At 36.6% G+C, this 22,398-nt stretch overlaps 1 protein-coding gene and 1 pseudogene across 1 annotated transcript in view; both read right to left on the reverse strand.

The window, feature by feature from the left end:
• Positions 1 to 22,398, reverse strand: part of LOC112918520 (phospholipid-transporting ATPase IB-like) — a 162,864-nt gene that overhangs the window by 86,657 nt on the left and 53,809 nt on the right. Inside the window, exons 14-21 of the mRNA XM_025996587.2 lie at positions 20,827 to 20,915; positions 19,601 to 19,676; positions 18,453 to 18,558; positions 17,774 to 17,856; positions 16,313 to 16,362; positions 14,447 to 14,516; positions 9,792 to 9,876; positions 8,128 to 8,267 (exon numbers count right to left, since the gene is read on the reverse strand). Coding sequence (XP_025852372.2) covers positions 8,128 to 8,267; positions 9,792 to 9,876; positions 14,447 to 14,516; positions 16,313 to 16,362; positions 17,774 to 17,856; positions 18,453 to 18,558; positions 19,601 to 19,676; positions 20,827 to 20,915 — 699 coding nt within the window. The remainder of the gene's footprint in view (positions 1 to 8,127; positions 8,268 to 9,791; positions 9,877 to 14,446; positions 14,517 to 16,312; positions 16,363 to 17,773; positions 17,857 to 18,452; positions 18,559 to 19,600; positions 19,677 to 20,826; positions 20,916 to 22,398) is intronic.
• On the reverse strand, positions 2,454 to 4,749 carry LOC112918557 (trifunctional enzyme subunit alpha, mitochondrial pseudogene; annotated as a pseudogene).

A 22,398-nucleotide genomic window follows, 5' to 3' on the forward strand; every position in this document is an offset into this window, starting at 1 on the left:
ATAGGGGAAGAGAGGGAAAAATAAAACAAGACAAAATTAAAGAGGGAGACAAACCATGAGAGACTCTTAAGCATAGGAAAAAAGCAGAGTGTCACTGGAGGGGAGGGAGATGGAAGGATGGGGTTACTGGGGATGGACATTAAAGAGGACATGTGATATAATGAGCACTGGGTATTATATAAGACTGATGAGTCACTGAACTCTACCTCTGAAACCAATAATATTTATGTTAATTAGTTGAATTTAAATTTAAAAATAAAATAAAATAAAATGAATCCAGATACCTGAATATAAAATGCAAAACTATAAAACTATGAGAAGATAAGAAAATCTAGGTAACTTTGGGTTTGTTGGTTATTTCTTAGATACCAAAAGCATGACCCATGAAAGAAAAAGAAATGATATTTAGACTTCATTAAGATTAGAAACATGTTCTGTGAAAAATACTGTGAAGTTAATAAGAAGACAAGCTACAAACAAGGAGAAAATAGTTTCAAAACACATATCTGGCAAAGGACTTATAACCAAATATACAAGGAACACTTAAAACTCAACAGTAAGAAAATAAAACAACCTGATTTTAAAAATGGGCAAAAGGTCTAAGCAGACACATCACCAAAGAAGATATACACATGTCACCAAGCATATGAAAAGATCATATGTCATCAGAGAAATGCACACTAAAACAACAGTGAGATACTACATGTGCCTATTAGGATGTCCAAAATCCAAAACACTGATAGCACCAAATGCTGGCAAGGGATGTGGAGAAACAAGCACTCTTACTCATGGCTTGTGGGAATGCACACCCATTTTGGAAAACAGTCCAGCAGTTTCTTATAAAGCTAAACATGTTTTACCACATGCTTAGGCAATTATGCTTCTTCATATTTACCCTAATGAGTTGAAGACTTATGTCCACAAAATAAATATAGACTTGAATATTTATAGCAGCTTTATTCATAATCACCAGAACTTGGAAGCAACCAAGATGCCTTTCAATAGGTGAATGGATAAACAGACAATAAAATATTATTTGAAAAATATTTAAAAAGAAATGAGCTCCAAGTCATTAAAAGACATGAAGGAATTTAAATGCATATTCCTAAGCAAAAGTAGCCAATCTGAAAAGGCTACATACTTAAGATTACAACTCTATGACATGCTGGAAAAGGCGAAACTATAGAGACAGTGCAGAAAAATCAGTGGTTGCTAGTGATCAGTTCAGGAGGAAAGAGAGAATAAATACGTGAACACAGGAGATTTTGAGGGCAGTGAAACTATTCTATATGGTACTGTAGTAGTGGAGAGTGACATGCATTTGTCAAAGCCCATAGGACTGTACAAGAGTGAACCTTAATGTAAACCATAGATAGTTTAGCTAATAATAATACATCGATATTCGTTCATTAATTGTAACAACAATTAATTTGGCATTGAAAAGGAATGAAATACTGATACATGCTACAATGTAGTTGAATCCTGAAAATGTTAAGCTAAGTAAAAGAAGCAAATCATTAAAGACCACATATTTTATGATTTTTGTTTACATGAAATATCCAGAGGGAGTGAATCTATAGACACTAAAAGTAAATAGTAAATTAGTGGCTGCATAGGGCTGGAGGAGAGAGTAGAAGGGTAAAGAAGGGTAACAAAGAGTGAATTCTAATGGATATGGGACTTGCGCGGAGGGGGGGGGGCATTGTTGAAGATTTGTGTTCTTTGTGGTAATGGTCTCACAATTCTGTGAATAAACTAAAAACTGTAGATTATATACTTTAAATGGGGGAAATTGTATGGTATCTGAATTATATCTCCATAAAACTGTTGTACTTAAAAAAGAAAAAAAAAAAGACAAGGAATGCTTCAAAGTCTAATTCAATCAGCCAATATATCAAAATCATATTTTACCAACAGAGTGACAACATTAAAGTTGTCACTGGCAACATTAAAATTAATGACTTTAGCAGTTATGGTCTATTGATACAAATATAGACATTGTCTTTCTTACTCTTACCCAAGAGGAAAGAAATTTATTTATTTATTTATTTATTTATTTATTTATTTATTTATTTTTGAGGGTGAAAAGTATTTGGTTTTTATTGTTATGTATTTGACTGGGTGAAGGAACTGCCCTCGTCACCACTGGCCCTAGAGGAGCAGGCAGCAAGATGGTTCTGGAGATACTGCCAATTTGGGTGTCAGGACTTACAGGTTCATGAGCACAGTGGTTCTTCCTTCTATTGAAGTGCAAACTAATTCACAGCCAGACTTCAGCAGAAGGGATCAACTGTCATAGCTGAAGGCACTTTAATCAGGGTGCACACCCAATGCCAGAGTTTGTTTTCCTTCTGGTTACTCTGATAAATCTAAATGCCACCCTGCTGGAGAACCAGCACCACAGGCAGCTGGGTTAGTGTGTTAGTCTAGTGAGCAAAGTGAGGGCCTGCTCACTAGTAGAACTTCTTGTTAGCACTGTTTGCATGGTCAATGAGCAGCTGGCATGGGGTGAACTGTTTTCCATAGGCAGCCTCATACTTCCTGAGCCGGTCCACTATCTTCTGAGCACCATACAGATCCACAAAGCAGAAGGGCCCACCCTCCAAGACATGGGGGAAAGCCAAGTCCAAACACTGCTCTGATGTCTCCCTCTGTGGGTGTGGCCAAGACCCTTCCTACAGGCACATGATGGCCTCATTCACAAATCTTGTCGCCAGGTGGTACTGGATGTCTTCATCCAAAGAGACGCCATACTTAGGGCGCACCTTCAGACTTGCCAAAATACCATCGATGTCAGAATTCACATTCTTAGTCTTCACACCCTCCTGGTAGATGTAAAAGCTCTTCCCAGACTTGTGACGCAGGAAATCCCTGGACACCATCTCCTTCAGCAGTTCTATGTTTCCACCTTCAAACCGTTCCCCAAAGGTTTTGCCCAGATCTTCTGATACATATTTTGCTACATCCACACCAACTTCATCGACCAGTGTGGCAGCACCCACAGGAAAGCCAAAGCTTGTGGTAAGGGAATCCAGCTTCTTAGGCTCAACTCCTTCCTGGAGGATTCTGAGGACCTCAGACATCATGGGTGCAAGGCACCTGGTGGTGTAGAAGCCAGGTCCATCTTTCACCACAGTGATGACCTTCCCCTGCTTGAGCCCGACAGCTACCACTGAAGCAGTGGTGTCCTTAGACGTTTTATCTGTTGTAATAATCTCCAGCAGCAGCATCTTGTCCACAGGAGAGAAGTAGTGCATGCCAATCACCTTCTCAGATCTTTTGCTGGCAGCAGTAATTTCATTGATCGGGAGAGCAGATGTGTTACTGGCAAAGACAGTGATCTGGAATCACCACCTCTACTTCTTTTAACACTCTGTGCTTAAGACTCAGGTCCTCAAAAACAGCTTCAATCACCATGTCAGCCTTTTCAAAACCCTGGTAATCAAGCTGCCTAGTCAAGTTGCTAAAAATGGAGTCCCTTTCAAATGATGTTAGAGCTTTCTTCTTCACTTTATCATTCAATCCTTTGAACACCTGCTGCTGTCTTCAGCCCAGCCCAGTTGGCATAGTATCTTTAAGTATGGTCTTCAGGCCCTTATCCACGGAGACCTGGGCAATGCCAGCTCCCATTAGCCCTGCATCAAGAATGGCTAGGTCCTTTACTTCATTCTGCAGAGCTCCAAATTTATTCTTCTTACACAGGACCTGACCGTGATAGTCCCATCAACACCTTTGATTATTTGGTCATTGCAAGCTCTCCAAATTTCTGAGATTCAGAGAGATAGCCAGCATCGTTCCCTTGCTCAATTCCAATCTTTACCACATCGATCATTTTCAGAGGTGCAGGATAAAGGCCTTTGGTCTGTTTTCATACTTTTTCTTCCACCTTTTTGTAAACCTATTATCTGACAAATGGAATACTCAGGGCATATGATGTCAATTTTTTTACTAATCCCTTGTTTCTTTTTATAAAGATTTTCTTTCTTTTTTTTCCTAGAGATTTTCTTATCAGATAGTCCTTTGGCAAAATTAACTGCAACCTCTTCTAAGTATTCAATTGTCCATCCCTCTGGAGGTTTTAATCCTGGTCTCAGGAGTTCCACTAATTGGTCAACCAGATCCATTTTCTTTGCTCTGTCTGCAGTCAACATCATGTCAAAAGCAGAAGGCAGACCCACCATTTTGGGCAGCCTTTGTGTGCCTCATGCTCCTGGTAAGATCTGCAGCAAGACTTCAGGGGCACCTAATACTGTTTTCCTGTCTTTGGTTGCTATTCTATATTGGCAGGAAATGGCAAGCTCAAGTCCTCCTCCTAAACAGGCTCCACTGATGGTAGCCACAATAGGCTTTGTGGACTTCTCAAGTTTGTCAAACATTCTCTGTCCTTCCTGTGATATTTGTGTTATCCTTTCATGGGTCTTACAAGAAGCTAACATGTTGATGTCAGCACCTGCAATAAAGCAGCCTGGCTTCATAGAGATAAGGACAGCACTTCTGATTTGATCACTAGCCCAGATTTCATTCATTACTTCCACGAATTCTGTTTAGTTCTTTATTCAGTGTATTTACCTTTGAACTGGGTGAGTTAATTCGAACAACAGCCACATCCCCTTTGACTCCATAGTTAATATGGGTTCTAGATCACAGAGCAGAGGACCCTGTAAAGTTGCAGCATACATAACCTGGGCAGCGGAACATCCGGGAGGCAGTGGTGCGGCTGAGGCTGCCTATAGCTCAGGAGGGCACCATCTTGAGCTGAAGAGGACGAAAGTGTCAAGAAATTTAAATCTTATAAGTGTCCAAAGGAAAAATACTCAGGAGGCAAAGAAGTGCAACTAGTCTCAAGAGCTAGGAAGAAGATCAGAAAATAACTCCCTATAACTGAAAACAAGTAGGATCATAATAATGTATATGGAATTACCTATAAGAATCAATTTCATAGAACTACTTGACACTGACAAGTCTTTGGTGCCAGATTCCAACATTTACCTAAAAATCTGCTGAGAATAGCCATATAACTGTAACTAATACAAGATCAGAACTGTGGAAATTAACACAAGTCACAAGGCAGAAGATTAGATGCTCTGGTGGCTAATAAAAAAATAAGAAAAATGACAATTAAAGGACAAGTTTTTCTAGATGGCATACAGTTGTTGCAAGCCCAGAGTACTAGAACTGATGACATAGATTTCAAAAGAAAGAAGGAAAGAAAAAGAAAGAAAGAAAGAAAGAAAGAAAGAAAGAAAGAAAGAAAGAAAGAAAGAAAAAAGAAAGAAAGAAAGAAAGAAAGAAAGAAAGAAAGAAAGAAAGAAGAAAGATAGATCAAAAATAAAAATTCTTTTAGGCCATTACATCTTGAAAGATATATCTTTTTTTAAAAATCCAATTTTCAAAAAAATAAAAATAAAAATAAAATAAAAAATCCAATTTTCTCTGATCAAAATCTATGTACACTTGACAATCCTCTCATGAGTCATTTGCTCTCCTAATGTGTCCATTTTTCATGAAGTACCCTTCAGTGGGCTACCTAGTTCCCAAGACAGGTCTCTCTGGACAGAGATGTAATGAAGAACAAGGTCTAGTCCCCAGTCCCCCAGAAGTTTGGTCCATGTTACTCAATCCCCAAGAGCTCATTGCTCCTGGGTGAACTGGAAAACATCCTGTGTGCAAAAGGGAAGGGATGATAGTAAAACACAAATGAATACATTTGACAATTTTCACTGTGATTTTAGCATCCCAGAGCCTATCATTTGTATAAGTGACTCAGGCTAAAGAGATATCCCAGTCATACTAAACACAGACATTGAGTATTCTGACTTGTACTTTTTAGCCTCAGTCATGGAGAGAAAATTCAGTGTTTTCTTAAAGAGTATGACATTGTTTTGTTAAAGTCCCTAAAACTGATTAGATCTCCATTCAGACCTTCCAAGCGCTGCATGCTACTCATTGCTAGCTCTGAGTATACAGACAATCTTTAAAATGTAATATGACACTCACCTAGGTCAAAAACCACCAAGATCAGAAAGGAAAAACGGGGCCATTTATTACTGCCCTTTGAAGTTTAAAGAAAAGAATAAAAGCAGTTAACACCAAGCCCTACCAATTATACATAGTTATCTTCCTTACTGGGAAAGCAGAGAAACTTAAAATATTCAACTCCCAATATTTCATTTGTTTATTCAACTAATATTCGTTGAATACCGACTATGTGCCATTCACTGTGTATGTAGTGTGCACTGTGTACACTGGAGACTAGCATTCAACTGATGAATGAACCAGTCAACATAAGGCCATGACACTTACCACCCATCTCACATACCTGGCCAAGGCAAACTTACTTATTCTTTTTCTTTTCCTATGGCTTCCTTACTCTTTGACTTTGTTACCATGACTTCCAGGTTAAAACTTAAAATTAAAATATAAAATATATCAGTTTAATTGAAAAAGAATTGTACAATCTTTCAAGTTCAAGAAGCCAATTTTCCTTTTTTTTTTAAGATTTTATTTATGAGAGACAGAGTGGATGTGGCATAGGGTTGGGGGCAGGGGAGACCAGGGGGAAAGGTACAACCAGGCTTGCCACTGAGCATGGAGCCTTATGTGGAGCTCAATCTCAGGACCCTGAGATCATTACCTGAGCTGAAACCAAGAGTCAGAATCTTAACCCACTGAGCCACCCAGGCGCTCCTAGAGGTCAATTTTCAATTGCCCAGATTTCGTCCTAGTATGGGAGAGCAATAGACAACCTGCTGGGAACATAAGGAATAGGAGGGTTACATAAATCGGTTAGTCTCTTCATGTGCTGTGTCAACAGATGCTGAATAATTATCCACGAGGACTGCTGCAGCACATTCATGCGCTTGGTGTGAAGCAAGGTTAGGTTCCTAATTTTTCAATACATGACTTTGAAAAGAAGATGGACCCAATGATGTAAAAAAAAAAAAATCCTCCAGTCTAAATCTGTTCTGGATCCTGCAGGAATGAAATGCGGAGTTCATGGAACCCAATGACAAAAGAACTCTAGCCAAGAAACTAAGATAGCAATTGGTTCAGGAGCTACAGAGCCTGAGGCCCCAACAAGCAAATTCACAATGACCCTCCGGTGACACTCAGGAGTCCAAGGTGCATGAGATCCCTCTGAACAGTAACCACCAAAGAATAGCACGATAGAAGTGTACTCATCCATGTAATAGAATACGATGGATTAATTTAAGAAAATAACAGAAGAATAATCAGTGCTATGGAAAAATATTTCCAGTTTATTACAATGTGAAAAATTTCATGATTTGAGCAATATTTTTAAAAGATTTTATTTATTTATTCGTGAGAAAAACAGAGAGAGAGGCAGAGACATAGGCAGAAGGAGACTTGATCCCAGGACCCCAGGATCACATCCTGAGCCAAAGGCAGACAACCACTGAGCCACCAAGGCGTCCCTGAACTACATTTTTTTGGGGAAAATTTGACAGAGATTTTGGATGGGGGAGATTTTTACATTTAACTTCTATGAGAAAAATTCATGTATGTGTATTAAAAACCTACAGTGGAATACTACATATGTGAAGAAAGACATTGGAGGATTATACACCAGAATTTAGTCATTAGCCCAACATTAAAGATGATTATCATACTATTTAGCTTAATTTTCTGTGATAAACATGTATTTCTTTCGGATGGAAAAAATTATAAAAAGGTGTAACAAAATTGAAGGGATTAGGATATAATTCAGAAATGAAAGAAATACTTTGAATATTTTAAAAGATGTATTTTATAAATTTTCAGTATAAGACAGATTTATTCTTTTTTAAAGATTTTCTTTTGTTAAGATTATTTATTTATTTTACAGAGAGAGTGAGCACAGGCAGGGGGAGCAGCAGAGGGAGAGGGAGAAGCAGGTTCCCCACTGAGCAAGGAGCCCAATGTGGGGCTGGATCTCAGGTCATGACCTGAGCCATAGGCAGCCACTTAACCAATGAGCCACTCAGATGCCCCAAATTTATACTTCTAAAGGAAAAAAATATTTAACTGAGTTTTTATAATTTCATCAGGATATGAAAACACTAGTAAGTCTGTATTTTCACATATTTCACTGGGCAAGTAGAGTACATATCAGAGTACATATGTTACCTTTTCAATTTTATCATAACATTCTTCCAAACTTTGCATCCTGTCTTGTATAACTGAACTAGCTTTTTTATACTCTGTCAACCACTGCTGATATTCTGCCTCAGTTAAATCTGTATAGGCAACACAGAGAGTTCTCAGCCCTGTAAGATAGAATGAAATTATAAACAGATCAAGCCACCAACAATCAGGGAGATCGGGGAGGAATACAGAAATCAAAAACAAAATCCAAAAGTATTTTAGAGGTCATGGGAACTCCTTCACATGGCCTTACCTGATCTGTCCCTGGCTACCTTGCTGATCTTATTTCCTCCTCTCCTCATTGCTTATGGTCCTATCCCTGCTGATCCTCTCACTTCTGGACACTTGAACTTGTTCCACCCTTGACCTGGAATACTCTCCCAAAGAGAGCCATGTGGTTCTCTTTCCCTTCCTTCGGTCTCTACCTAACTCACCCTATAGAGATAGCACCCCACACTCTGTTCCCCGGACCCTGTGTAATTTTTTTCCATAACACTTACCACCCCCTGACATTATCTATTGGCTAATTCCTTCAGGGGATGAGCTGTCTATGTTTTGTTCACTTCTGTACTGGAAGCTTAGAACAGTGCACAGAATTCAATAAATAATCAGTAACTATTTGTTGAAAGAAGGAAAGAATGAATGTGGCTCGAGTTTTCCAATTTCAAAGGAAGCCAAATAATTGTTAAAATAACAGAAAATTAATCTGGATCCCATTTTGCAAAGAAAAGATTTTAGAAATCATATGGTACTCTAATATTTTAGGCTGACTCCTGCAAAACATTCAGATAGTTGAGGATCCCCTAGAAATTAACTCTCCACAGATAAGCTATAGAAGTTGTTATCCTGTTTTGAGCTCCATTATAATACAGTTCCTATATGCTTCTACCTGTTTTAACCTGCCTATATCTCACACATATTTTAAGATGGCAGCAAAAGGCCCAAAGTGTAACCTTGCAAAATATCGACACTTTCAGTCAAGACACACATAACTATAGGAAGCAGTAGTTTATAAACTAGAAGGACAAAGTGAGATACAGCTTCCAGGTATTATTAGCTTTACTTTTACATTAGCTTTTTTACTTTTACTTTACTATTACCCCTCACTTCTTCAAAAGTTCTGTAAACCTTTTAGTGAGTATTGTTCTTATTCAAAACTCACTCACGGAATTTTATTTCTTGAGAGATAGATGACAAGTCAAAATCAGGAGGATAATAAGAGAATGGCAGGAAAACATCAACTGTCAGGTTTCTGAGTTATATAAACAAAGTAATTAACTTCGAAATATATAACACGTCATTTCCATTATGGGCCAAGTTCCTAGTACAACAAATAGAGATGACAGAGGTCTTTGAATACACTGCTTTTGGAGTAAAGGAAGAACTGCACAGTAAAAATGTATTTTTCAGTGTTTGCTCATAAACATAAAACACTGGTGGAGAGAGGAAGAAAGGAAAAATAATATCTCACCAGGGTTTGTTTGAAGAACTATTTATTTTTAAGCAGACAGAAGGCATTACAAAGTCACATATAGAAATGGTTCCCACATATGGGCCATGCATCAGTGGCATGCATTCAGGTTTAATTTCAATATTTAAGAACAGCATTTCAAAAGGAAACAAGATTCTGAACAATTGTCATTTACCTCCTTTGGCAAAATGTTCCAGATGGGTTAATGTCTCCTTCATAAAGAGAGAATCTTCTGAAAGTCTCTCATAAATCACTGTATCCTATCAAAAAAAAAAAAAAATTCTTGTGACCAACATCTTACCTAAGCCTGAAAATCTAACTTCTAAATACTGTGTTATAATTTTATATTTATATCTAATACATGTGAAGGAACACAAGCAGCCCCACGGAAGGCATAATTCCAAAAATGATACATTACATACAGAGCAACAGAGATAACAGATTTCTCACTGAGACAATCAAAATAAGCCAGTGAAGCACAATCTCTAGAGAACTAAAAGAAAAAATTGTCAACCTAGCATCCTATATTGAGCAAAAATTTATTTCAAAATGAAGGTGAGAGAAAATAAAGATGAAATAAAAATCTTTTCAGACATGAACATATCACCAACAGATCCATGCTATACAATATGGTAAAGGGAATCTATCAGACAGGAGATTATAGTAAATGGAAATATGAGTCTGAAGAGCCCTGAAAAATGATAATGAGTAGTCTGTATAGTGTGTAAATGAATGTGGCTCTCTATGTGTGTGTGTATATATATATTTTTTTCTTATATTTTTATTTAAAATAAATTATTTATATTTTATATACTTATATAAACATATATATTTATATTTTATTTAATATAAATTTAATATTAAATATTAAAATATATATAATTGCTTTAACAGTGTGAAGTTGATAACATTTGTAAAATTAAAATGTCTGATGAGAATGCAAAGATGGGGAAGAGAGATTGAAGTTCAGAATTGTAATTCTTATATTACACATGAAATAATATATTATCACTTGAAAATAGAATGTAATAAATTGAAAATGTCTAAGACCTAAAACAACCACTAAAATTTTTTTATAAAGGAAATAAATTGGAATTAAAAATACTCAAGTAATTATTGGAATAAAGAAAAAAAGAACTGGGACACATAGAAAATAAATGGCAAGATGATGTATTTAAACTAGCTGTATCCATAAGCACACAGGTAAATGGTCTAAACATGTAGTTAAAAGGGAGAGATTTCCAGGATAAGTATGAAGTGCATGAACCAACTACATGCCCTCTAGAAATCACACTTTAAATATATAGACACAAATGGGTTAAAAAGAAAGAAAAAGATACTCCCTACCAACACTAATCAAAAGAAGCCTGGAATGGCTATATTACAACGACAATAGAGATTTCAGAGTAAAGAAAATTGCCAGGGATAAGGAAAATCATTTTACAATGACAAAAGGGTTGATTTATCAAGAGGAATTAGCAATTCTGAATGTTTATGCATCTAATAACATCGTTTTAAAATGAAGATAAAACTAATAGAAGCAAATGCAATGAAGTAAAAACTAACAGAACTTCAAGATGAAAAACACAAATCAACAATGACAGTTGGGGGTTTCAATATCCCCCTTTCAATAATTGATAGAACAAGTAGACAAAAATCATTAAGGATATGGAAGATTTGAATAACACTATCAATAAACTTGACTTAACTGATAGTTAACAAACTACTTTACCCCGAAACAGCAGAATACTTGGGTTTTTTAAGTGCATACAAAACATTTCCCATTAGATAGGTCACAGTCTGAGCCATAAAACAAGTTCCAACAAAATTAAAAGGAGTCAAGTCATATAAAGTATGTTCTGTAATAAAATGGAATTATGTCATAAGTCAATTAAAGGAATATTTCTGGAAAATTCCTAAATATTTGAAAACTGACCCACTTCAAAATAACTCATGAGTCAAAGAAGAAATCAAAAGAAAACTTAGAATATTAGAATATTTTGAACTGACTGAAGATGAAAATACAGCACAAATCAAAATTTGTGGCATGCTACTAAAGCAATAATTTGGAGGATATTTATAGCACTAAACATTGGTATTAAAAATAAATCAAGTTTTGCCTTATGAAACTAGAGAAAGAGGAGGAAATCAAACCACAAGTAAGCAAAGAATGGAAATAATAGAGTAGAAACAGATGAAACAGAAAACAGGGAAACAGTCAGAAAAATCAAATCTGAAAGCAATTTCTTCAGGAAGATCAATAAAACCAAATAACTGAAAAAATGAATAAATAAAACCAATAGCTGTCTAGCTAGCCTGCCCTCAGGTTCAGGTGGCTTTCTGGTAAATTTTAGCAAAGATTTTAAGAACAAATAATATCAATTCCACACACACTTTTCCAGAAAACTGAAATGGAAAGAGTACTCCCCATTAATTTTACAGGGCTAGAAGTGAAGAAAGAATAAACAGTTTAATAAATGGTGCTGGAGGGCAGCCTGGGTGGCTCAGCGGTTTAGCACTGCCTTCCGCCCAGGGCGTGATCCTGGAGACCCAGGATCGAGTCTCACGTCAGGCTCCCTGAATGCAGTCTGCTTCTCCCTCTGCCTGTGTCAATGCCTCTCTCTGTTTCTCATGAATAAGTAAATAAAATCTTTTAAAAATAAAAAAATGGGGGATCCCTGGGTGGCGCAGTGTTTTGGCGCCTGCCTTTGGCCCAGGGCACAATCCTGGAGACCCGGGGTCAAATCCCACATCGGGCTCCCAGTGCATGGAGCCTGCTTCTCCCTCTGCCTGTGTCTCTGCCTCTCTCTCTCTCTCTGTGACTATCATAAATAAATAAAAATTTTTAAAAATAAAATAAATTAAAAAATGGTGCTGGAAAATTAAATATTCATCTGTAAAACATGAACTTATATCTCATACTATATCCACAAATCACTCAAGTTGGTTTCCAGAGGTAAACATAAACCCTAAAACTATAAAAGGAGGAGAAAACAAGCAGAAATCTTTGTGACCTTTAATTAGGCAAAGATTTGTCAGATGGGTTGCTAAAAGCATGACCCATAAAGGAACAAACTGTTGAATTGGACTTCATCAAAATTACAAATGTCTGTTCTTCAAAGACACTGTTAAGAGAATGAAAAGATAAGCCACAGATATTTGCAGATCATGTATTTGATAAGGGACTTATATCCAAAAGTTAAAAAAGAATTCTCAAAACTCAATAAAAAGAAAAACAAACAGTTATAAAAATAAGGCCAAATATTTAAACAGATGTTTCACCAAAGAAAATAATTGGGTATTGTGCAGAAAAGAGTTATCATCATAGGTCAGAGAAGGCTATCCTTAGAAAGACCTACTTATAAGGTTGGCTCTTGGCTGGTGTCTAAGGAATTTGGCTTGTATTCAATTCTCTGAACAGATATGAACTTCCCATGTGAAGCCTGCACATGGATTCCTCCAGACTCTGCTTGTGACTTTTCCCTTATAATCTGGTTGTGTATCCTTGCTACATTACTGTAATACATCTTAGCCATGCATATAATCATGCATCCTTTTAGAGATCCACTAAAAAGATATGGGTAGTCTTGGGAACCCCAGCACAGATAGAAAATAAGCACGTGAAAAGATGCTCACTGTCATCAGTCATGGCATGGAAATGTAAATTAAATTCACAATGATATACACACCTATTAGAATGGCTAAAATTAAAGAGAATAACCATGTCAAGTGTTGGTGACAACTGCTGGTAGGAATGTGACCACAGTTTGGTGGTTTCTTAAAAGTTAAAATACACCTTCCACTGACCTAGCCATTTTACTGCTAGATATTTACCAAAGAGAAAGGAAATTATATGTTCATATAAGGACTTGTACCCAAATGTTTATAGGAACATTGTTTGTAGTAGACAAAACTGCAAACAAAAAGTCCATTAACAGGTGATGGATGAACAAACTGCTATATCCACACAATGGAATACCACTCAGCAAAATGAAGAAATGAACTACAATGTTTATGAATTTTAAAGTAATTATGAGTAGAAGAAGCCAGAGAAAAAGCCATACAACCTATATGACTTTATATAAAATTTAGTAAATGCAAATAAATGTATAGTGACAAAAAGCTTACCAAACTGTACACTTTAAATATGTGCAGTCTATTTTATGTCCCTTTTACCTGAATAAAGCTGTTTTTCTTTTAAGTACTTATGTCTGTGAACATATACACAAGTCTTAAAAAAAAGAAAAAAGGATTTATAGGGGTAAAGCCATTTCCTGAGATTCACCAAATCTAAGTACTTTGGGCTTGAAACTGGGATCAAAATTCCTGTTTTAAATCCTTAGCATCAACAAGTTAATCATTAGTTTTCCACAAAGCAACTTAATAACAAATATTTCACTAACATTAAAGCTTAATATAATAGATACTCTGGTGTTGGGGCAGCCTGGGTGGCTCAGTGGTTTAGCACCGCAATCAGCCCAGGGCCTGATCCTGGAGACCCAGGATCCAGTCCCACAACGGGCTCCCTGCCTAGAGCCTGTTTCTCCCCTCTGCCTGTGTCTCTTCCTCTCTCTGTCTCTCATGAATAAATAAATAAAATCTTAAAAAAAAAATACTCTGGTATAAACCACCATAAATTTCAATGCACTTGACTCTTGGGGAAGCTTTGAGGCTACTCTATTTCACTCTTGGATGATGCTGTCACAACCAGTGGCAACAGCAGACACAAAGTAACAACATTTTAAAATATTCTGAAGTGATAAAAGGCTTCCTACAAGTTGTTGAAACAGTGGGAAGGAGTTAATATAAATAATGAATCCCTATACTTACAGCCCCTTTACAGTAGAGCCGGAGATTTCCTGTAGGAGTTCGCACAATTACAGACATCCTTTTTCTATTACTAAAACAATATGAAATGTATTATTAACTTCTATGTTCCTCAGTACATGGTGCTCACACACACACTCAAAATCAAAGTTACAAGAATTCTCAAAGTCCCCAGCTGACCATTAGTGAAAAGGCCAATGTGTTTCTTGCTAGTCTCCGTTTCTTAAACTACTTTCTACCTATTTTCTACCTACTTTCTCAAACTGAGATTCTAATACAAATGTCCACCTTCTACTACTATTTCCCAGTTACTCTCCATTTCCTCCAGGGAAATGTATTGGCACAATACATTTGTCTCTATCAGGTAGACCTTCCTGTCCTCACCCTGCTGCATAGAGATATGAACCTGCTGGCTTGTTACTTTTATGTATAGTTATTTTTATGTATAGTTCTGTCTCAAAGTCCTTTGGATTTTTTTCGTTTTGTTCTTGTTTTTTTCTGATGGTAGAACCTAAACTCATGGATTTTATTCCTGATTTAGCAGGCCAGATAGGCTTGAAGATCTACCCTCTCCACCTTACCCCACACACTGCCAAAGTAAACTGGTCAAAATCGGTTGTTGTTTTTTTTCCTTCTTCCTCATCTTGTCATTCCCTGACCATCACCCTGGATGGCTCTCCATGGCCTATAACCACTTTTCAAGAGACCCAAACAAACTACCAGCAACTTAGCGCTTTCTCAGGTATTTATCATATCTCGCGACCCTAAGTATTACACAATCCAAGGAGGGTTCCAGTGAGTAGTTCTACACCTGAACATGTGAGCTAGAAAGTACTTGTCAAAAAGATAGGGACTAGCAATTGCTTTAACTACTTAGCTGCCAGAATACTACTAAAGACAACTGAGTCATTTAAGTGTCACCTAGCCAGAAGCTTATCTTTTAAGGACAGGAAATGAGTGCTCCAATAATAGTGATAATCAGATATTAAGTAAGGGGAAAGCTAGAATGAACATCAAAATACATTTTCTTAAAATAAAGTTTTTAGAAAAACCTTTCCTAGAGAGAGGAAAAATTGGAACAACTTTTCTGAGATTTAAAGCTTTTTTAAAAAAGATGTCATTGGCTAACAAGCCTTTAAAAAAATACAATTTTAAAAAATCATCTGGCCTTGAAAAGAATGAATTATTCTTTTTCCAATTTTCTAGAATTTCCTTTTCTAATTTTTCAGATTCCACATTAGAAATGCTCAGATAGTCTAAGCGATAAGACTTCCTGAGTATTCAAAACAGTACAAAGAAAATAAAATCATCGCCAATATCCTCACAATAGGCTTTGGGGATCAGGCCATAGTGGCTGAACCAGGAGGCCTTCTGAAGTCTAAGGGAAAAGAAGGATTTGGACATACATTGTTTCCTTTGGGGGAAAAAATGAATTAATACACTGTCTATTTTTAAAGAAATAGTTTTGGGTTTATTGGTTAAAATAATGTTCACTATTCATCCATTCATCAAATGTTTATCAAGCACTTACTAGATACCAGATTCCATAGAAGGTGACTCTGGCCCTCCTGGAACTTACGATCTAGTTGGCAACATAGTCAGTAAGTAGTAACCCAGATGTAAAATCTCAAGTGTGACTCTCAAGTGTGACAAGTGCTAGGAAGGAGAGGCGTGGGAACCCCTCTCAGCTACAAAAAGGGATTTGGCCTAATGATGAGCGAGCACCACGCTCAGATAAAGGGTGGAGGAAAGCTAACTAGAATTTTTGTGATTCTGTATTCAAGTTTTGATTTGCATTATCAAATCTCAACTGAAGAGTCACAGAAGGAACCCTGGAAAATATGTGAACAGAATGAAAAGGTATCTTACCTAGAAAATTCCAGAATATTAAGAATTTCAAATGTGAGGTTTTCTCCCATCTACAGGAAGATAAGACAACGTCTTCTTACCCAAGGAAAAAACTACTCATCCTGCAAAATAGTTTACTCTCCCAATCAGAAACAAATTTTACCCTACAACTACACATCTTTTTCAAAATAGAAATGTTCTTGCAAACCTGATGAGATAATGGTGCCCTCTTCTGGCAAGAACAGTGTTTGCAAACTGTGGAATATGCAAAGATGCTTCTCACAGTACAAATTTAAAACTAAAACACTCTTTTCAACATTTTATGAACTCTAATGTTGCAAGGGCATATGGAGTCAATGAAACAGTCAACAGACAGAAATTGGAAAATAAATCTTTTCATAAAATTGCACCAATCAAAAAAATCCTTAACCCTTAGAGAATTTGAAGAGGTGTACATAAAGAGATGACATGCTATAAAATGTTATATCAATAAAACTTGCATTCCTTTATAAATTGTTCCAGCTACAGCCTCTTGACTTCCTATAGCCAGGATCAATTCACTAATAAGGTAATGCAGAATGTCAAATAATTTGAGAGTTCTCCATGTGACATATACTATGGATATAAAGATGAATAATAGTGAAAGGGAATATAAGGGAAGGGAGAAGAAATGTGTGGGAAATATCAGAAAGGGAGACAGAACATAAGGACTCCTAACTCTGGGAAACGAACTAGGGGTGGTGGAAGGGGAGGAAGGTGGGGGGTGGGGGTGAATGGGTGATGGGCACTGAGGGGGGCACTTGACGGGATGAGCACTGGGTGTTATTCTGTATGTTAGCAAATTGAACACCAATAAAAAATAAATTTATTAAAAAAAAACTTAAAAAAAAAAGATGAATCAATCAGTCCATTCTGCTCAGGACTGACTGTCTAGTAAACATCCTTAATGACTGCATTATTACCAGAAAAAAATTAGTATGTTGGGCATCATGTTTACATTGCTTCACTTCTTCCCCATAATATCAAAAGCTGTGGTAAATGGTCATCAAGACAAAACAAGAAAAATATATACATAATATACATCACATTACATGAAATGAAAAATTCAACATAATAACAACTCACCAAAAAATAGCTTGAAAATTTTTAATTTTTCATTAACAATAGTATCTCTCTTGATGATCTGTTGATTGTAATTCTTTGGAATAGCTCACTTTTATTGAGTACTTTCTCTGCTCAAAGCACTAATTCTGATTACTTTACATATATTAACTCCTTTAATCCTCACACAAACCCTATGACATGCATGATAAGAAAACTGGGGCAAGCAGAGAAGTTAAGGAATATGCCTGAGAACAATGGTTGAGAAGGTGGGGGAATCCCAGGTACTGTGATTCTAGAGCTCCCCCATTCAACTACTCTATTTGTGTCTCTCTGGAAGGGGTGTGTAAACCATGAGATAGTGTTTAAGATGCTACTCACAGCTTCTATGGTGACAGAGGTTGGTGTTCTTGTAGTAAAAACAAAACCAAGTTTCTTCACCCATTTCACTAAAGCTGCTTCATCTGTGAATAAAAAGTCTGTATTAATGGAGATTGACCAAATACATTAACACCAAATTTAATTTAAAACAGATTTCCATTCTCCAGCACTAAAATACCATGACTTTTTTTTTTTTTTAATTTGGCTTTTTTTTTTAATCCCAATGCCCTTATCTAGGGACCAGAAAATATTCATGAAAGAGGAAATTTGGCTAATAGGCCTCTTTCATCAGGAATAAGATATATTTACCAGTTTAAAATCCTTTCTTAGTACTCATTATGATTTTGTTCTATTAGCCATTAATAGAATCATCACAAGATGTTGCAATGCCTTAAACTTACTCCTGCCTAGTGACTGGTTTTAACTAAATGTTCTATTGAACCCCAGCTCAGAGAGTGTCCCTCACCAGCCTCCTTATGGCAGCCTTTGAGGGTATAGGAAGCAGGAGCCCCAGAGCTACAGAGCAGCTCAAAACTGCACAGTACCATGAATAGCCCTGACCCATGAGAACTCTAGGGAAGGAGCAACACAGAAACAATCCAGGGATCAGGGGCAGCATCACCTCTTCTCAGGGTGCATCACAGTCCGGGTGCTTTAGGAAAACACAGTACCTACCTACCTGGGGAGGAAGCCTGGTAGATTATTTTATCTTCATCTCTCTCAGGAACAACAGTGTGGCACACGCATAATAGGGTAAGAAATTCCTTTATATAATCTTTTGTGGGCTACAAAAAAGGCACAAAGCTAATGAGTCTCTGCCAACACCAGTGACATAAGCGTTATATATAGTCTGCGATTAGTATCAACAGTGGGTTTTCACTTCAGGTACCCACAGAATCAGACAATGACTAAAAACCATGTCATGCATTCAAAATGTGTTTGTAGAGTGGCCACCAAGGCAGGGACAGTGCAGGGCTGGGGAGGTCTCAGTGAATAAGATGACCCTGCTCTCTTGGAGCCTCTGTGCTCACTGGGGCAATGGGTTTTCTCAAAACTGAAAGAAACAAAGAGGGCTTGTCACAGAGAAAAGAGGGGCATATTTGAGGTAGGTGATCAGGAAAACAAAAAACAACACATTGAAGAGATCATATTTAACTTCAGACCTAAATGGAAAGGTTAGTTGGCAGTGTTCGTTGACATGTGACTGTGGCACGCACAGTCAAAGGGAAGAGCACTTCAAAGGCCCCAAGGCAAGAAACTGAGTCATGGGTTTGTGAGCTTCAAGACAAGTGTGACTCCAGCATCTTGAGCAAAGGAACAATGACACAAAATGAGGTAGGAGAGAAAGTCACAGTAATGAGATAGGATTTAATCTGTAGGGGGTGGGGGTGCCAGTTCTCTGAAGGTTTTTAAGCAAAGGGAGGAAATGTACACCTTTATGTTTTAAAAGATCACTTCTATTTTTGAGAAGATTTCAAATCAAGTGGATAAGTATCTTAAAATTGGTTAAGTGAAGATCTTGGTGACATACAATAGTACCCAATAGCTTAGAAACATTTAGAGACTTTCTTACAGAGATTGCTACATGGTAAAATAAAATGTTCTTGTATAATGTTTGGATTCATTCGCACTAAGTTTAGCAACGCACGCCCCCCCCCCCATGATAGCAGTACAAAATCCGATGTTTATGATATTAACATCAAAAAAAAATTTCAAGACTCCTTCCTGGCTCAGAAAATTATACCTTATGATAAACCATATAGATGTGTTAAAGTTGTGTAGCATTACCATTACCGTGTCAACTATGAGTGAAAATAGCAGACTTACATGACCATTCTCAAAGTTCTGCAGTAATGTTGGGTCATTAAATTCGTAGGACTCTGTGAGGACAGAGGGTGACAGACTGAGGAAGAACAGAGAAGATTTGCTGTAAATAAAAGTTCCTGATGGTACCAGTCAGCAATCACATGGATCTTAAGCAAACACACAGCCCCTTGTCCTGTTTTCAGTAAGTTACACTACACAGTATATAGAGCTACTGCTGACCCTTCAACAACATGGGTAGGAACCGGGTGGGTCCACTAATACAGATTTTTCTTGTACAGTAAATGTATTTTGTCTTCTTTGTAATTGTCTTAATAACATTTCCTTTTCTCTAGCTTTATTGTAAGAGCACAGTATAATATATATATTTGTGTATATATATATATATATATATATACACACACAAAATATGTGTTAATCAACTGTTTATATTATAATCAGTAAGGCTTCTGGTCCAACAGTAGTAGCCTCTTAGTAGTTAATTGTAGAGTTAAAAGCTATACATAGATTTTTCAACTGCATGGGAAAAGTCAGTACCCCTAGCCTGTGTGTTATTCAGGGGTGAACTGTATAATAAATATTTTAAGTTCTGTCCAATTATAATCCTCTCAGGCCTCAAGTTGCAAAATGGCACTAGAAAACGCCTAAATTAAAAAAAAAAGAAAATGTCTAAATCTGTGTTGAATATCATGTAGTTTAAGACACAGAGTTTAAGACAGAGTAACTAAAAAAGCAATAAATCAAAGTCTGAATTTTGGGTTCTTTGAATATCACATGGGGAGATTTCTGGGAACTGCCTTTGGAGGTCTGGGACAAGGGACAGCTGTGTTATACATCAGAACTCTAGTACTGATTTTTTTTAAAAAGTCCATTGTGGGGGGAAAAGGAACATGGGCAAAGTAGAAAAGAATGTTATCTAGTTACCTTAATTTTTTTGTATTGATATCACTTTTGTCTGACTGATTCCTGAGGAAAAATGAAAGAGGAAATATAATGGTTTTAAGACTGTAGCTATAAAATGCCTTAGGGATTCTAGCCACATATAAAAGCAGATATAAGCCATATATTTTTAACAACTGCAATTTTTCATTTAGGTTTAAGTTTTAATCTCATTCAGTTATAGCTATGTTATTAGAAATTCATATAAGTTTTGAAGTAAATAAAGGCTAATTAATTTGTTAAGAAAAAAATGAGAATTTTCAACAGAGCATGGCAATAAAAACACTTACCCATATATTATACCTGCTATGGAACATTTCTTAAATTTCATAATATTGCAAGTGAGGGTTCCTGTTTTATCAGAAAATAAGTATTTTACCTAAATAAAGAAAAAATAAACATGATAAACAACATAAATATAAAATATATTTAGAGAGCAAAGACAAAATTAAGTTCTTTCTCTCGAAATCCTCAAAATATTTGAACTTTAAGGAAACAAGAAGTTCAATCTATAAGAATTCTACCTTTAAGAATTACACTTCTTTTAGAGATTCTATTCTCTGTTTTATACTACAGGTGAAATTCTATGCTAATATGCAAAGTAAATTTCAAATTTCTTGAAACCTAAGAAAATCAGAAGTTCAAGTTCATTTTTTTTGCCACAAGAAATTTCATCAAATGTCTCTTGAAAAAATTGAGATTTATAGACAGACAGATACACACATCCACACTCCAAAACCAAAGACACCATAAGAAAAAAATTACAAGCCAATATCCCTGATGAACATAGATGCAAAAATACTTGACGAAATATTAGCCAATCAAATTCAACAGTACATTGAAAGGGTCACACAACATAATCAAGTGGAATTCATTCCAGGGATACAAGAACAGTTCAATAAATCAGTCAATAGGATATACCACATTAACAAAATAAAGAATATAAATCATATGACCATCTCAATAGGCACAGAAAAAGCACTTCACAATATTCAACATCCATTTGTGATAAAAACTCACAATGAAGTGAGGCTAAGGGAAACAAACCTCAGCATAATAAAGGCCAGTATAACAAGCTTGCAGCTAACACTAAAGGTCAATGGGGAAAAGCTGAAAGTTTTGCTCTATGATTGGAAACAAGAAAGATCATCTACTCTCACCACTTTGTTCAACATAGCATTGGAAGTCCTGTCCAGAGCAATTAGGCAAGAAATTTAATTTCTTCCACATTAAAAAGGCATCCAAATTTAAAAGGAAGAAGTAAAACTGTCACTATCTACAGGTGACATTTTACATATAGAAAATCTTAAAGAGGGCAGCCTGGGTGGCTCAGCGGTTTAGCAGCGCCTTCAGCCCAGAGCGTGATTCTGGAGACTCGGGATCAAGTCCCATGTTGGGCTCCCTGCATGGAGCCTGCTTCTCCCTCTGCCTGTGTCTCTGCCTCTCTCTCTGTGTGTGTGTCTCTTATGAATAAATAAATAAAATCTTAAAAAAAAAAAAAGAAAATCTTAAAGATTGCAACAAAACCCCATTTGAATTAATGGATTCAATAAAGTTGCAGGGAGCAGCCCAAGTGGCCCAGCAATTTAGCACCACCTTCAGCCCGGGGTGTGATCCTGGAGACCCGGGATCAAGTCCCACATCAGGCTCCCTGCATGGCAGCTGCTTCTCCCTCTGCTTGTGTCTCTGCCTCTCTCTCTCTGTGTCTGTCATGAATAAATAAAATCTTTAAAAAATAATAATAAAGTGCAGGATATAAAGTCAACATACAGAAATCTATTGTATTTTGTTTTCTTTTTTAAAAATTATTTATGAATTTTTTAAACAGACTTTTTTATAGCAGTTTTAGGTTCATACTAAAA

Source organism: Vulpes vulpes, chromosome 9 (genome assembly GCF_048418805.1).
Source record: "Vulpes vulpes isolate BD-2025 chromosome 9, VulVul3, whole genome shotgun sequence".
NCBI classification, from domain to species: domain Eukaryota; kingdom Metazoa; phylum Chordata; class Mammalia; order Carnivora; family Canidae; genus Vulpes; species Vulpes vulpes.